The sequence below is a fragment of the Rousettus aegyptiacus genome, unplaced genomic scaffold (assembly GCF_014176215.1).
Source record: "Rousettus aegyptiacus isolate mRouAeg1 unplaced genomic scaffold, mRouAeg1.p scaffold_m13_p_3, whole genome shotgun sequence".
Taxonomy (NCBI): domain Eukaryota; kingdom Metazoa; phylum Chordata; class Mammalia; order Chiroptera; family Pteropodidae; genus Rousettus; species Rousettus aegyptiacus.
The window spans coordinates 151,515,628-151,532,701 of NW_023416306.1; the positions used below are offsets into that span (position 1 = coordinate 151,515,628).

General features: G+C 45.6%; 1 protein-coding gene across 9 annotated transcripts in view; it reads right to left on the reverse strand.

Annotated features, from left to right (window-relative positions):
- The window catches only part of DPF3 (double PHD fingers 3), a 245,508-nt gene that overhangs the window by 93,896 nt on the left and 134,538 nt on the right, over positions 1-17,074 (reverse strand). For all 9 annotated transcript variants that reach the window (XM_036218138.1, XM_036218137.1, XM_036218141.1 and 6 more), the window contains exons 5-6: positions 14,480-14,575; positions 3,775-3,853 (exon numbers count right to left, since the gene is read on the reverse strand). In XM_036218138.1, coding sequence (XP_036074031.1) covers positions 3,775-3,853; positions 14,480-14,575 — 175 coding nt within the window. The remainder of the gene's footprint in view (positions 1-3,774; positions 3,854-14,479; positions 14,576-17,074) is intronic.

Sequence of the window (17,074 nt, forward strand, 5' to 3'; positions counted from 1 at the left end):
AAAAAAAAAGAAAAAGAACAAGAACAAGAAGAATTGGAGAAGAAAGATTCTAAAAAGACCAACTAAAACAGTGATGCGAGTGACTGGCACTCTGCCTGGAGAATTCCTGGAGACTCTAGAACTTCCAGATGCAAAAAGCAGGGAATAAGAAAAAAAAACAAAAACAAAAACAAAAACAGGCGGCTGCGCAGGCACAGGCCAGGTGCCTTCAACTCTGGATGAAGTAGACCAGTGGCTCTCAAAAGTCCGTATTCATAAGTCTCCCCTCTCAGGAGCTCTCAAAAAATGAAGGTTCCTGGGCCTGTTCCCGGTGGTTCTGATGCAAGAGGTCTTGTGTGAGGCCCAGGAATCCACATTTTAATAAACATCTAGGTTACCCTGTGCCCGTGGTCCAGGCGCACACTTTGACAAACACGACAACCTTTCTCAAAAATTATATTCAGTTGCTTTTTTTTGTGGGTAATGAACACTTTTCCTTCAGCAAGAGATTGAAAGGGAAGAAATAGAACTTGAATCCTTAAACTTGGCAACTTTCGGGATAATTAATAGAGATTGGTAGTAGACTTGCTAGAAAATGAAGTATTCACCTATACACATGCACCATGGATTAGGTAAAAAATAAATTATGTTCGGATGATTTAATATTTCTCTGAGATGAAAGAAATTCAATGGCCGAATGAAAAGTAATAGGTGAACTATCTGTCACCTGAAGTTAACAGCTAAGATAATATTTCAACCACCCGTCTTGAAAGGGAAGTTTGAACCAAGAACATAACAGGACAACTATATTTAGGAATGTATACTGAGAAGGGTTAAATACAATCATATCTGAAAAATAGCTATTACTACTCCATCTAAACCTGGAAAGAGGTAGCGGGGTCCGAGGTGGCCTAATATTTTCATAAATAGCTCAAAAGATGGAGTGAGGATTATGCAAATCAAGCCACAGATGATACAAAAATGGCAGAAATCATGAATCTGTGCAGAATGAAATTTAACTACTGGGCAATGTCTTTAAATTTGTCTTTATTGAATCCTGTATATTGAAGTCACATATTATTGTATCTCTTTATTGAGACTCAATACGGCCAAATGCAGAGTGATTTATGGAAGAGGAAATAATCAAATCCATAAATAGAAAGGAGCACACACACACACACGGAGAGAGGCATTAGCCACCTTCCGACCGCGCGGGAAGCCCCCGAGGTGGCGCACAGAGCGACGGTGGCCAGGTACCGCTACACTCCACAGACGTGGGGGTTGTTAAGAGCTGGCGTGTAAAATAAACAAGGAAACACGTCTGTTACTCTTTGAGCCAGTTGGCCTTGGTGTTACTTCCAATGGGAGTGTTGAGCTTAAATGTAAACCTGGAAGGGAGTACAAAGCAGGCTGTGACAGAGATTTCGGGATGTGGCCCTAGGAAAACCAAGAATACAAGGGGGTGGTAAAAGCGCCTCCAGAAGAGACAAAAAGCTGAAAGTACCTATTCGGTGGGAAAAGAAGCACAAAAGATAAGGGAGCCCATAGAAGAGAAAATTTTCAGCTCCTATTAAGGAAAAACGATCATTCAAAGCACTGTTGGAATCATGGAAGAAAGGTCAGCTTATGGTAACACCATCCCTGGGGACATTCAAGGAGGTGACCAGATACCTCTGTACTTAGGATGCATTAGAGATTATTAAAAGCACTCCTTGCTCAGTTCGGGGGTGGGGGAGTGGGCCTCATGACCTCTCCAAAGGTCATTCCTATCCCAAAGGATCACATATCTGAAGGGCACCAGATAAAAATAAAGTCTATTAATCACTGAGCTGCCACACAATTTCCTAAGAGAGTCAGAACAGAGAAGGGCAAGCTAGGGTAGACCTTGCTCTGCTGAGAGAGGAAAAGGGAGGCAGTGCCTGTGCGGGCAGAGCCAAGAAATCAGCCGCGGAAACTTCCAGAAAGCCAACATCGGGCCTGTGATCAAGCCTCCCAAGTAACACAGCATAAACAGAAGGAGGAAGAGACCCCGTGAGGAAGGAAACAGGAAACAGCAATTGGCATGGAGAGCCCCTAAACAAAGCCATAGACGCTGGGAGAGAGAGTGCAATGCGCACACTTCCCGCAGAAAGAGGGGAGCAAGGCAAGTGAGGGACTCCCACAAAGGGCACTTCGTGGAGGCAGACCGCAGACAAAGCAGTGAAGAGAGGGACTGAACGGTGGGTGAGAGAGGACACGCGGGTGTGTCTAGGAATGTGTGGGATTCTCTATCACTGGCTGAGAATCCAACAAAAGGTGCAGAGGAAGAGCAAAAAGTAAGTCCGCTCTCTATGGTAGCGGAAAATCACGTAACGAAAATAAAGCTATTTAAAGGAGGAATCAAGAGGCAAAACCCCCATTCCAGAGTAGCTCTTAGCATTCTTGATAGTTGAGTTGCTCCAGCCAGACACAGCCAGAAAGTCTGTTCTATGGAGTTTACGGGACCCTCCCCTGCCCAGAGCCAGCCTCCCCAGGGCTATCATGCTGGGGCTTTTATGAACCGCATTTGAGAAGAGCCATGCCAGAGCAGGCACCTCCTGATATTGCCAACAAGAATGAAACCCTGTGAGCCCTGCTCCCTCCTCATCCTGAAACGGAATTGCTCTGGGCTGGAGATGTTACCTGCACTTGTCTCAGGAATGTCATCTGCACGACGTACTAAGCAGCCAAATGGGGGGCGTGGAGTTTGAGTTCTTCTAGCAAAATGCTCTCCCACCAGCTGTCACCCCACCGGACACAGAACAACTCAAACGAGGCCAATGAAGAGAAAATAAAATGGCACCACTCCCAGTGCAGTCCCTGGGCCCCAGCTCCCCAGTTCTCTCTTCCTGCGTTCACGGAGACTGCAGCCGTTGGCAAGATGGGTGGAGCATCAGGAAGGACCACTGCACCAGGGCCCTGCCTCAGCCACTTTGCTGCCATTCTCACTGCAGCCCCTTCTGTCCTAATGCAGGGCTCCAGGTCCTCAGAGACGGAAGACAGGAAGGGAAATGGTCAGGGAGTGTGGATATGAGGGGCCGCCCTCACCATGGAAGGAGCAGATGGCGCCTGCCACGGCGAGAAGATAACGAGGGCATTAAACCCACACCCAATGCTCTGCTAGGTGAGAAAGACAAACGCAGAGAGCTGACAGCAAAGCTTCCAAACGCTGAAGGCTTCCGGAGGCCCTCCCCATCTCCGTCTGCAGTCCCTAAACCCAGGAGCCAGGCGGCAGCTTGTCCAAAAGGTGTCTCTGAAGCAAGCAAGAAAGGCTACAGATGGATCGAGGGCCACTTATTAACTAAGTCATCAGCAGAGGAAGACTCATAATTTTGCCCTGCGTAGGACAGCAGGGAATAAGGAAATTAAAGGGAAACAAATGAAAGGTACAGGAGCCAAGTACCTTTGCTAGAGGATTTTGAGTTATACTTTTGTTTGTAACTCTCTGAAATAGAGAAATAGGGGATGGATCTTAAGGAGACAAGAGAGTAAAAGAGAGAGCTGGAGGAAAGCTACAAAGGAGGGCACTTCCCGAGAGAGAGGAGCACAGCACCCAAGGGGGGAGGCCTCCCCGGTTGCTCTTCCTCGTGCAGAAACACCGGGGCCAGAGAGGGAGCAAGAGTAGGTGGTGCCTGGTGAGGTGCCGGCATGAGAGCTGGGGATGCAGGCCCCAGAGGAGGAGCCGGCGAGCCTGCGGCTGGGGACTGACAGCCAGGGCAGCACAGGGAAGGGCAGGGCTAGGGGCAGGAGAAGGAAGGCGACATCACCCGTACTTACTGTCACAGACGTAAGGTTTGTCATGATCTTCCTGAGAGGCGGGGTCGTGCCTCCTTCTTCCGCCTGCAGAGCCGCGGGCCTGGGGAGACATCGGGGATCAGGACACTTGTTATTCTGATCATCACTACCACCCTGAGCATGTACTCGGTGAGGCCTGAGTGCTTCACTCACACCTCCTCATTCAATCTTTATCACATTTGTACCAATACCAACCTCATCTTGTAAGCCAGGAAACTGAAATGCAGAGAAGTTAGGTAACTTGCCCCAAATTGCTCAGCTACTCACCTGTATCCATTCATTACCTCTTCACAACTCCCAGAGGGAGGTACTACTATGAGTTCCATTTACAGCTCAGGAGACTAAGGCAACAGAGGGGGTAAGTAGCTCACCCAAGGTCACTCGGCTACTAAGTGCAGAACCAGAACATTAACTCAGGACAGTCTCGCTGCAAAGCCTCTAGTGACCAAATTTCCATCTGCTGCTGTTGCCAGTATGACTTCTTCCTCCAACTCCTCAGCCTTCCAGTTTCATTGGCACCACATGTAGAGGCTAGGCCTGCTCCCCTCAGCTGACCAGCTGATGGGCATACTGGAGAAAGCAGCATAATTACAATCATCAGCCACAGGCTTCTCTGTTCACCCTCCTTGCCTCAAATCTCTCAAGAGCCAGCCAGGCCTGGTACTGGGGCCCAGGGCATGAGCCTGGCATGTGGGGAGCTCCCCTCACCCTGCTAGACTAACTCCACAGGGACAGGCTTCAGCCAAGGCCTCCCTGTGTGGTCTGCCTCAGGCCTCCGGCCATTGACAGGGACCTTGACCACTCACGGTCTCCCGAGGCTGGACTACTGATACCACCACCCTATGTGCATCTCCAGAAACAGCCAGCATGCCCTGGAGCGGGGCTGGGAGAAGCTCTACCTCCGAGGACAGAAGACCAGCGAGGGAGGGAGCTGGCAGTTCTGCAGCCCCAGGACAGTGGCTGCAAGAATGCAGCAGGTTTATTTTTAAACCTTTGTTAAGTCCCACGCCAGCCACGTGCGTAGCACCCTAGCCTCCTCTGGTCATTCTCTGGTAATGAGCGTCGGTAAACTCCCAACCAAAGGAAGTGCCTACTGGGGTCTCTGGGGACAGAGAGAAAAGTACGGCAGTCGAGAAATAAAACATGGCAGTGACTCCGAGGTTTTGGTCAAGATGGTGGAGTAGTAATATGGTAAAATCATACTAATATATTATTGTATTTTATTTGAAACGTTACAAATTATTAAATAAATAAATAAAATTTTAAAAGCATGACAGCAACCTGGGGTGCAGGGAAAAGGGGGCAGTCCCAGGGACCCGGCCTGGAAAAGTGGCTCTGGAGACTTCGGGGTCAACAGGCCTGGGTTGCGTGTGCACTACCCGCCCCCCGCTCCTCCCCCCCAAACACACACACACTTCACAACACCACCTGGCAAACTACCACTTCCACCACCTCTCCTCAGCTTGTCTCTCTCCAAAACAAATGACGAAATTCCACCCCGCTCCTTTCTACCACTCTTTCCCTCTCTTTGCCTCCTGGCCCCTCCCCCCGTACATGCACGAGCACACCAACACACACACACACACACACACACACACGACAGCCAGCTGCCCCCTCCCCCACCCTTTGCCCTCATTACTCAGAGTTGACCCAAAGAGGGAGCTGCGAAGGGCTGGCAGTCACCCCGAGGCATTGACAGGCCTCCCTGCCTGCCCATGATGCCGAGGGTGGTCACCCTCAGCTGCCCTTGCCCTCCCCACACCCCCTCCATGAAGCCAGGGACAGCTTAACGTGTGCGGCCTGCAGCCCTGTCATAGTCGCCTCAGAGCAGGTGAAAGCAAGTCAGGCAGAATGCCGGAGACAACAGCGGACTTGGGGAAGGGGCTCTGAGAGACTAAAAATACCGCCAGGGACAAGGAGGAGACAGGCAGAACGGGAAGTATAACTGGAAGCACAGAGCTCCAGCTGAGCTCCAGCGGGGGAAGGGAGGGCCCTGCTGAGAGCCAGGGTTTCATTTCACTCTGCAGGCCTGACCAGCATGGTGACTGAGGGCTCCCACACTCTCCTCGTACCGCAGTTAACTCAACTGTAAAAGGAGGATTATGGCTATAGGGCATTGGGGAGACACGCTAGGGATTCTTAGTCTCCTGGAATATCTCAAGCTTGGGAACCCAAAATCCTACTTGTCTTATTCAAATGTCACCTCAGAGAAGCCCTCCCTGACCAACTTATAGCTCATTGTTCTCTTTCCTCTACCCTGCTGTACATTTCATCCCGGCACTCAGCACTGTCTGACATTAGACTACACATGTGTCAGTGTACTGAACTTTTTGTCACCCCCATGTAAGGGTAGAGTACATGTCTATTTGGGCCACCACTATCCTTGGAGCCTGGCATACAGCCAGCCACTCAAGAAGCACTTAATAAACATTTGCTGAATAAATGAATCCATCAATCAGCCGGTGGTTCAGTGAGTCAATCATCTTTGGTTCTTCTCTTTCATCCTCTATATCCAAGTGCTAGTTTTTCTTCCTTCGAAGGCCATCTTAGTCTTTGTATTTCCCTTAGATTCCACATTTTAATCCATGAGCTTATCAACTGACCCCTGCACTGCTCAAAGAACCCACCAGCTGGGGTTCTTTCTACCTCTGCATTGCCCTACCCAATCCATCCTATGTGACTCCCAGACCGATCAGGCAAAAGGAATAGAGAACAAGAACTCATGATCATTCATTCATTGTCACCTAAATAGAACTCACTGGCATGTACAATGGTGACCTAGTGCCAATCCCCCTAGGTTCACCTCAAGCTCATGTCATGTCCGTGCCTTTGTTTTTATTGATCCCTGTCATGGACCAGCGCCTCTGCCCATCCCCCATCCGATGCATGCATTTACCCTCTAACCTCCCATTCCCCCAAGACTCTTCCTCTTGCCACACTGAGGAGTAAAAACAGCATCAGCTTTAAAGTCAGAAAGACACAGGTTTAAGCGCCAGCTATGTGTCTTTGGGCAAGTTACTTCTCTAAGTTTTCGCTTTCTTAACTGTAAAATAGGCACAGCAACACCTTTACTGCACAGTTCTTGAGAAAGTTAGAGCTAAGGGTGTGTGAAACCGCAGGGGACAGTGCTATGTCCACAGGAAGTGCTCAATAAACTATTTCCTCTCCTTGCCCAGGTTGATCTCTCTCCTCTGAGCGCTTACTGCATTTGGGTAGTGCAGTCAGAAGCCTGCTGCTTTCTAATTGTACCATGGCTATTTTCTCAATTTATTTCCAATATTCTTGAGAACGAAGATGCATTTCATACTTATTATAAATCTTCATCGCTTAGCACTATGCTGGGCACAAAGCGTCCAAAGCTTTCACATGTATTAATTCAGTTAATTCCTATAGTACCCTATGAGTGAGAGCAAGTAATATTCCCATTTGGCACTTGATGAAACAGGTCCTGAGAGGGTTCATGACTCGTCCCCAGTCAGAGAGTCAGAAGAAGTAGGACCAAGGTTTCCAGACTCTGGTATAGAAAACACTGAAGCTAACTGCCCGAAAGAAACCAGCCCTCCCTCTCTGAGAAATGCCCGCCCACCTCTACCTCTCTGCACCCCATCCCCATTCACACACTGATGAGCCATGACAGCAGTGACTGTACCACATGGCCCTGCCCCCTGATTGGCTGTCTCAGCAGTAGACAGATACCTAGCCTAAGCTGGGCCAATCACATTCTAGATCCAAAGAACCTGAGAAACAATGACCCTATTAGTACAGATCATTTAATCTGTAAGTCTGTCTGGCAGTTCAGGAGCTACGGGGCCACGTGCACAGAGAAACAGGAAAGGCAGTCTTGCAAGAGAATGATGGAACAAGAAGTAGAGGCTAGACGCTGCCTTTCCCCATCCTAAATCCTTGCCACTTGCTTCCCCTTCCTGAGGTTTGAACCTTCAAAGAATGCTCAAAGTTGGAGCAACAGCCCAGCAGTATTTCAAATACTTCCCATTTTTGCTGAAGTTGTTTAGTTTCTGGAAATTAAAAAACCCTCGACTGGGACAGACTCAGAGAGTTAGTTACTCTATATTAGTTGTTCTCAAATAGTGGTCCGGGGATCCTTGAGGGTCCCTGAGACCCTTTCAAGGGGTCTGCAGTGTCGAAACTATTTTCGTAGCAGTGCTAAATGTTATTTGAAACTTTCACTCTCATTATTGCACAAGTACACAGTGGAGTTTCCCAGAGGTTACACGACATGATCATGTCATCACTCTGTGTTTGCTTATTCTTAGGTTTAATATTTTTTTTTATTTTAATTTCTAATAGGGTAAGTATCACTGGTTATAACCTACCATAACAATAGCTTTTGAGGAACTCTCTGTAATTTTTAAGTAAAAAATTCCTAAGACCAAAAAAAAAAAAACAATTGAGAACCACCTCTCTACCTCGTTGCTATTTAAAGTGTAACCCTCAGGCCAGCAGCACTGGCATCACCTGTGAGCTTGTTAACCAGGCAAGATCTCTGTCACCACCCTGCAGACCTACCTCATCCAAATCTGCACCTTCACAAGCTAGCCACATGCTTCACATGCACATGAAAGTTTGAGAAGCACTGGACTACACCGCAAATACATCAATAAATACTGACTGACTGATTGATAAACTGATTGATAATACTCACATGGATGACTCAGAGGAATTTCATGTATTTTAAAGCGTGTGAATTTCTTGGACTAAAGTTACCAGACACAATCATTAACTGTTGAGCGTGATTTCCCCTCACCACTCAAGGAATCTCCATTGTCAGAACTCCAAGAGTTGTTTCCTCTGCTTGCACCCTCCTAAGAATATCTAGCCTTTATTAAGCACTCAGAATTGGCTGTGTATTATTGCTCCCATTTTAATGACGAAGAAACTGATGATGCCCAGAGTACTGACATAATTTGGCCAAGTCACAGAGGTTACATAATTCACCCAAGTCTTGTAAGTAGTAGAGCTGGGGTTGGAACTCATGGTTCAAACAAGGAAAAGGCCGTTTTTATAATCACTACCTTACCCCTGGCTTCCTCAATAAGCACACAAAGCACCTGGGGGTCTTATTAAAAGTGCAGACACTAATTCAGTCCATCTAGGGTGGAGTTGGGTCCTGCATTTCTAACAATCACCCAGGAGATACTGATGCTATAGTATAGTGCACGGCCTAAGACTGTCTGTCAGTCCTGACAACAGAAATGGGTGTGATTGTTCTCCAGGAGCCAGCAGCAGTTTGAATACCCCACTTTAAAAGGTGGCTTGAGAGGGAGAAAAAAATGGCATAGATGATAGAGGTTCTATTCATCCTTCTGGTGACCAAGTCAAAGTTGTGACAGAAACAAAGAGCAGCAGCAAGAAAAAATCACCTGGGATCTAGATGAACAAGCCAGACAACTACAGAGAAATCCAAGAAAGCACCCTGCAACAGGAGAAGGTAGGACGGGGCGAAGGCGTTAAGCTGCCGTCCAGAGCAGCTGAGTAAGATGGATACTGTGGCAGCGGCAGGAGCTTAAAGGGGCCACGTCTGCCAGTGGATTTTCGTAGTGACGGACCTGCTTGCTCTGAGCACCAATGTTGATTCGGCTACACGCAGCAGGCATCCAGGACTTACAGGGAGACATTCATGGAGTCAGGGCCGAGGCGAGACTTGCTCGGTACAGAAGTGCCGTCAGTATCTGTTGTTTCCTGTTGAACCCTCTCCACTACCAGTGCACCAGACACAGCACCGCCATAACCCTGATGTCATCAAACTGGATAACAGAGGTCACCCCGCCCAGAAGATTCCCTGAAACCCCGCCTCCCCCAACTCAGGCCCCACCCAAGCCACATCCGGGTGTATCCTCAGCAAGTCAGGTGCTCCTTTCTGAGACACTGGTGGAGGCAGCTGGCCTTGGTTTCTAGTGTGGCCTTTTGAGACAACTATAAGCACAGCATCTGTGGATTGTTTGCTGAATCTTAACAGGTGGCCCCAGAGGGGTAGAGGCTTGGGCTAAATTTGGCCTGTAGCTGAACCCCTTTCAGGACTGTGCCACTGGACACCCTCTTCACAAATCCACAGTAATAAGGCCGGAAGATTTAGGAGCTTTGCTTAGTATATAGAAACAGACATGGAAAGGCAGCCAAAATGGGAAGGTAAAGAAGCAGAAACCATATGACAACAGAATAGAGATCCAGATGTAACAGAGTCAAGTAATCTAACAGATGCAGAGTTCAAAACACTAGTTCTAAAGATGCTCCATGAACTTTTGGGAGGTGTAGAGAACTCCAACAAAGAGATAAAAAACATAAAAATGGAAATGGAAATTATAAAAGGGAACCCGTCTAAAATGGAGAATACATTATCTGAGAAGTATATTAAATGGAATAAATAAAGGAATAACAACATGAATAAAGAAGAGGATCAAATGCCCTATCTAGAGGACAGGAAAGCCAGTCAGAACACTCAGTGAGAACAGCAAGAAAAAAGATGCCAAAACTACAAAAATAATTTAAAGAGGATATAGGACACTATTAACACTCCAAATATTCATGTGATCGGCATAACTGAAAAAAATCGAGATGTCGAATAGCTGTTTAAAGAAATAATGATGGAAAACTTCCCTGACCTGGTGAAGGAAATGAACACAAAACCCCAGGAAGCTCAGAGAATTCCAAAAATCAGAGATCCAAAGAGGTCCACACCGAGACACACCATAATTAGAATGCCAAAGGTTAAATACAAAGAAAGAATATTAAAAGCATCAAGAGAAAAACAAATAATTACATATAAGGGAACACCCATAAGACTGGCAGCTGATTTCTCAAAAGAAACTATGCAGGACAGAAGGATTGGCAAAAAAATATTTGACAGGATGAAGGCCCAGGATCTACAACCAAGAATAATTTATTTAGCAGAGCTATTATTTAGAATTGAAGGACAGATAAAGAGCTTCCCAGACAAAAATAAGCTAAAGGAATTTATCACCACCAAGCCAGAATTACAGGAAATGTTGGAGAGACTTCTTAAAGAAGAAAAAAATGTATCAAAAACAGGAATAAAGAACGGTAACAACACATTCCTATCAATAAGTATCTTAAATGGAAAAAATTAAGTGCTCCAACCAAAAGATAGAGTGTCTGGAAGGATAAGAAAACGAGAACCCCTGCATATGAAAAGGAAGGGAATGGAAAAAGATATCGCATTGATGAAGGTATTTAAGTCAGACAGAGAAAGATAAACAATATATGACTTCACCTATATGCAGAATTTAAGGAATAAAATGAACAAACTAATCAAAAGCAGACTCACAAATTTAGTTAGTAGTTGATAGTTGGGCACAGGGAGCATGGCAGAGGGAACGCAGTTAGCATTAATATGATGGCTAAGTAGAGGGCCAGGGGAGGGAGGGAAATGGAATAAAAAAGGAATAACAAAGATTGTTTTATGAACATTATAGATGTCTAACCAATGTACTGTACACTTGAAACTAATTTACATAAATATTTATTTTTTTTTCCCAAAAAGTGGCTTAATTGAGGCTGTGGGTGAAGCAGTTCACACATTTATTCCAGCACAGGCAGGCTCACCTACACTCCCCTCCAGGTCCTCCCATGGCTCCCACCCCAGGTGACATGTCCATAATGTCACAGCACAATGTAGAGCCATTCGACTGCACGTTGGCCAGATGAGGTGGGCCAGGAGCTAGTCTAGGGTCCATCCAGTCCCTTCGCTGTGTTCAGGTCTTCCTTCAGCTCCCACAAAGCTGAAATGTGACTTTCTTTTTCTTTGTCATCGTTCAATCATTCATTCAATAAACTGGTCATTGGCCACATGCTGGGCACTGGGCCACACATGACCCGGTGGAAAAAGTACAGACCTGTGTTGAAATCCTGACTTCTTCCTTACTGGGTTGGATGACCTTGAGCAAGTTACTTAACCCCTCTGGAAGTGATAATACCAATGTGCGGGAGTGAAAGAAGCAGTTCTAGTCAACAGAAACATAATGCAAACCACACAAGTCATTTTAAATTTTCCAGTAGACACATTTTTAAAAAAGAGTAAAAAGAAACAGGTGCAATTAGTTTTAATGATATATTTTACTTAACCCAATATATCCAAAATATTATCATTTCAATATGGAATGAATATAAAAAAATAGGAATGAGTTGTTCTGTATTCTTTTCATACTATGTCTTAGAAATGTGTTTTCATACTATGCCTTAGAAATGTGTTTTACATTTACAGCACATTTCGATTTGAACCAGTAACATTTCAAGTGCTCGGTAGCCACATGTGGCCAGTACGGTAATGCGGTATAAAATACATAGCCATCACTCTCCATGTGGTCGCTCTTGTGTAAAGAGTCTCATCACGCTGTTTGGTATATGGTAAGTATGCAGTAAGTACAAATGGCTGCTACCGCTGAGGTTCTTACAGAGAAGACATCCTATTCATATTTGATGACTGTGAGTTCAATAGTCTAGGTTTAGTTGAGAGTGGAGAAGATGCGAAGAGGACTATTTCCCCCTCCACAATCTATTCAACTAAGTTTGGTTTGGGCTGAGAGAAGGGATGGAAGCAGGCCGGAGGGGACCAAGCTCTTTGAGTTCACAAAAGGCTCAGAAATTCCACATTCTATGCCTCCTTTAATGATGGAATTAGACATTCATTATACTGTAACCTTCAATGAACTCATGGAGCTCATCAGTGACTGCTAAAGCAATTAGGTGAAAACTCGATGGACAACTTTACAGGAAGAGATCAGGCTGACGATGCCCAAACTGCATTTGCATCCTGATGTTGATCCAAGGTGAAGCACACATTACACCTAGGAAAGATTCTTGCCCCACCAAAAATATTTCCACGCATACAGATATCCTGAATCTCACCAAATCCCTAATCAAACCACTAGTTTTCAGGAAACAAAGAGGATAAGAGGAACACATTAAATACAACCAGTCCGCCAAATCTAGAATGTTGAGAAATTCTGTAAGACCAACCACCGAAGTTCTTCGACAAATGACTAGCACGGGGAAGAAAACATTTATGCATGTGCGTGGCAACATACAGCCAGGGAGCATTATGCTGTGGAATACAAGAAGTTTATGTTTCAAACAAAACAACTATAAAAGGCATTTTTTAAAAAATCAGGATGAAATGATCAGGAACTGGATAATAGATATTAGAAAAATTGTTCTTTTTATTGGGTATAATAGTGATATCTTAGAGATATACATTGAAATATGTTTGGGTTAAATGATAAAATATCTAGGACTTGCTTTCGAATGTTCCATACATAAATATATAAAACATACAAACCAACAAAAAGTGAGAGAAAAGAATAGATTAAACAAGATTGTCAAAACATTGATCACTGTTGAAGCTGAGTGGCAACTGTCTAAGGCAGCAGTCCCCAACTTTTTGGCACCAGGGACCGGTGCTTCTATGAGAATCTAATGCCTGACGATCTGAGATGGAGCTGAGGTGGTGATGCTAGCGCTGGGGAGCGGCTGCAAATACAGATGAAGCTTCGCTCCCTCGCCCGCCACTCACCACCTGCTGTGCAGATATAAAAATGTGCAGCATCAGAGGGCTGCCTGGCCCAGACTGAGAAAGTCCAGCTTATGTCAACAGGTTAGAGGATCTCAGCTCAGTGTAGACAGCACTGGAGCACTTGAACCAGTCACCAGGAACTTGCATATGATACAGCTTTCCAAGCATACCCCGGACCTGCTAAATCAGAACTTCTGGGAGTGGGCCCTGGGAATCAGCATGTGACAGGCTTTCCTGGTGATTCTGATGCATACCAAGGCATGAGAACCACAGGAATAGAAAGGCTTGCCTTAATTATCACTACATCCAAACCCACAGGGTACCCAGGACTAGCCTTTTGTCCATGGGAAAGTAAGGGTCCTGCCAGTGCCTGAAAGAGCCAGACAGGCCTGAGAGTTAATCCCTGGATATAAAGCCGCGGTCTACCCCCAGAGGTCCCTCCCTGCCTGGTTATTATTATCAGACACCCGTGCAGACGGATCCCTGAAGGTGACCACCGAAAGCCCCTTTGGGCTTGAACATGAGGACTCTGAGGACCACCCTGAGACCACCACCCTGGTTTGGTTCCCTACCCTCAGCGCCACTCTCATATTTTTATTCTTTCCACCACAAATTTCTCATTCCTCAGGTGTGTTTTTTTGTTGTTTTGTGTTGTTTTGTTTTTAGCTACATTCCAGGACCACAAAAGCCACAAAGTCAAAGCCATACCTGCTTGGGAACCATCAGCTTGGTCCTCATGCTTTCCCAGCATGATCCTACTCTCTTAACTAGTAAAGCGCACCCTAAAGCAGGTATCCTGACCCTGTCATTCTGGGGCAGTCCCAGGGACAGGGAACTTTCAACCTTCTTTTATGACCTAGTAATGGGGACAACTGTCAGATTTTCCTTGTCGTCTACCTTCACCCTGATCCCACCTCTAACCTTCTCTGGACCCTCGCTATCCCCTTAGGACACCCTCCGACTCTCCTATCTCTTGCCAGCTTTAAACTCTTGCAGGCTATCATCCGGATTGCAGCCCTTCTGGAGTTTTCCTTTCTGAGTATTCTGCAAGGAAGGCCATGGGTATGATCTCTCTCTAGTTGCAGTGGGATTTTGAAACCAGAGGCTGACGTTTCGCAAAGTCCTGGTTTCCCAACTTACCCGTCCTCTGGTCCTGTTCTTTCTCTTGGGAATATCCTCTTCTAAATCTTCTTCTTCATTTCCTTCTTCTACGTTTTCATCATTTTCCAAAACCCTCTGAAATGACAAGAAAATGAAGAGAAGAGTTGAGGAATGCAAAGGAGAAAACCATCAGAGGGTAATCTGGGCGGTATTCAGTTTTGCTGCTGGGTTTTAACAAAGCAAAGATGCCACCATCTCTTGGGAAACAGGGCTTTCAAAATGCTGCCCAGAGTTTGAGCCCTCTGCGGTATCGACGCTCTCTAAAAGCCTTAGGCCCCGTCCAGCCCAGTCCTCCCAGGACACTGACCTTTTACAACTCTCTTTGCCCAGGAAAGGTTTTCTAAAAAGAGAATACTCTGATGGGAGCAATTTTCTATGTGGACTCAGGTGTTTTGTCAAGATCTACTTTCTTTAATGTAATTTTCCTTTTGTTAGTATGAAAATATGAAAATACATTTCTCTTTTCCCTCCCATGCTGGAACCCATTTGATGAAAACAAGTAACTTCCTGTTTATCTGAACAGAATTTGACATTAACATGTTGTTCACAATCAATACCCATCACTATTTTTTTTAATTGATTTTCATTACAGCACATTACTTATAATGGACCTTAAAGATCATGAATTTAATTCTCTCTTCAACAGTTCTGTGTCTTATTGCAGCAGAGAACCCCATTTCCATTTTACGAGTGAATAAACTGAGGCTGAAAACAGGTCTGACTACTTAAGATCATACAACAAATCAAGACCAAAGCCAGGTCAGGTTCGTCAGCTCAGAGTTTCCCATTTGTTTCTCAGCCATGTGTCTGAAGATCCCAAAGTGTATTGTGGCTTACCCTTGCTATAGGGGCCTGAGTACTTCACTTCCCTTGGGGGAACAGGGGCAGGAATGCATCTCTAGGTTTAAGGGAGGAATAAGAGATTGTGGAAGAGGACCCAGCCCTCAGAGTGGGCTTATGATGAGGGGATAGAGCATGGAGCTCTCCATATCAGGGGCCCTCAGAGTTTCTTTATGGGTTTACTGCATGACCTTGGGTAAGTCATCCTCTCTTCATGCCTCTTTCCCCAATTATAAAAATAGGAATTCATTCACTCATTCAACCAACAAACATTTGTCTAGTGTTGACTATATAGCAGGTGTTATGCTAGACAAGCCACAAAATGGCTACAGTCCCAGCTCCAAGTGGATTTTAAAAGCCTAGTGAAGGGAGGACAGATTTAAACAACATATATAACCAATATAATTATAACTGCTGCAAAAACAGTAACAGGCAAGTCCAAGCTGCTATTAGAGTGTGTTAGAAAGAAATTTAAGTAATCTGAGGGTCAGGTTACTTAAGGCTCACCTAAGGAAGTGACCTAAGAAATCTGGGATGTAAAGGAGAAAAAAAGACTAGCTTTGGAATGGGGACAGGGAGGAAGAAGGAAGGGAAAGTATTCTAGGCAGAGGGAACAACATGAGCAAAGTCCCTGAGGCAGGGAAAGGAACATGACTTGTCCAGGAAGCAGAAAGAGGCCAATGTGACCAGAGTTCAGTGGCTCAGGAAGAAACTGGCATAAGATGAGGCTAGGAAGGTGGGTGGGTATCATGTTATACAGAATAATAGCATCCACCCATTCTGTGGTGATGGTGTGACAATCACACGGCTATGAAAAGGCTTAAAAAGCAGCACACACTGTGCTGACATCTGGTACCATCATCATTGTTCAAGTGGCCTCCTGGACAATGCCTGTGGCCTGTCCTCAAAGCAGGATGCCCAGGAGCGAGTGACCAGTGACCTCATCCCACTGCCTTCTTGTCAGAGAATTCTGTTCCAATCACTGGGATCAGGATACTGCTAATTACCAAATCCTCCCAAAGAACTCAAAACAGGTCTAGTAAATTCTCCTCTGACTTCTCTACTAGGTTTATTTCGGAAGCCAACACGAGTGTCTAGGAGAACCTTAGCCATCTAACAGAGAAGCGTTGTCCGCTGGACACAACCTCTGACCTACAGCTAGGAAGCACTGGCGCAAGCCTCCTAGCCTCCCGGTATCTAGGCTTCCTGAACGGTAAATGGGAACGTGAGCAAAGGCCAACCAAGACAAGGACAAGCCAAATGCTCTGCAGTCTTCGATGCAAAGATATAATACAAATATGTGGTATTGTTATTACAACTATTGCTGTTGTTCGTACAGCCATCTTGCAAACTTTCTAGGTCTTGAAGTCATTGAATCACGGTAAGTTCCACGTGCCTCAAATTTAAAGGTCATTGCCTCTAGCATCTTAGCACAATTCTAATTCCTCTCATTTATTATTATGAAGATATTACCTGTAATATGGACTCTAGGTTGGTAAGTGAAAGACAGGTGAAGGAGGCTGAGTTAGTCCCCAAAAGTGCCACATAGCCTCAATGTCCAAGAGTAAATAGACTTCTCCCTCAGGCTCCATTCCTCCCATTTCCCATCAACTTCTCTATGTCTCTAGAATATCTCATATGTGCCCCAGGCCTGAGATTGACAGCAGCCACCCCAATGTGTTTGCATTTCCTGTGACATGACCCTGATACCAGAAGCCTCTCTACCTAACTGGG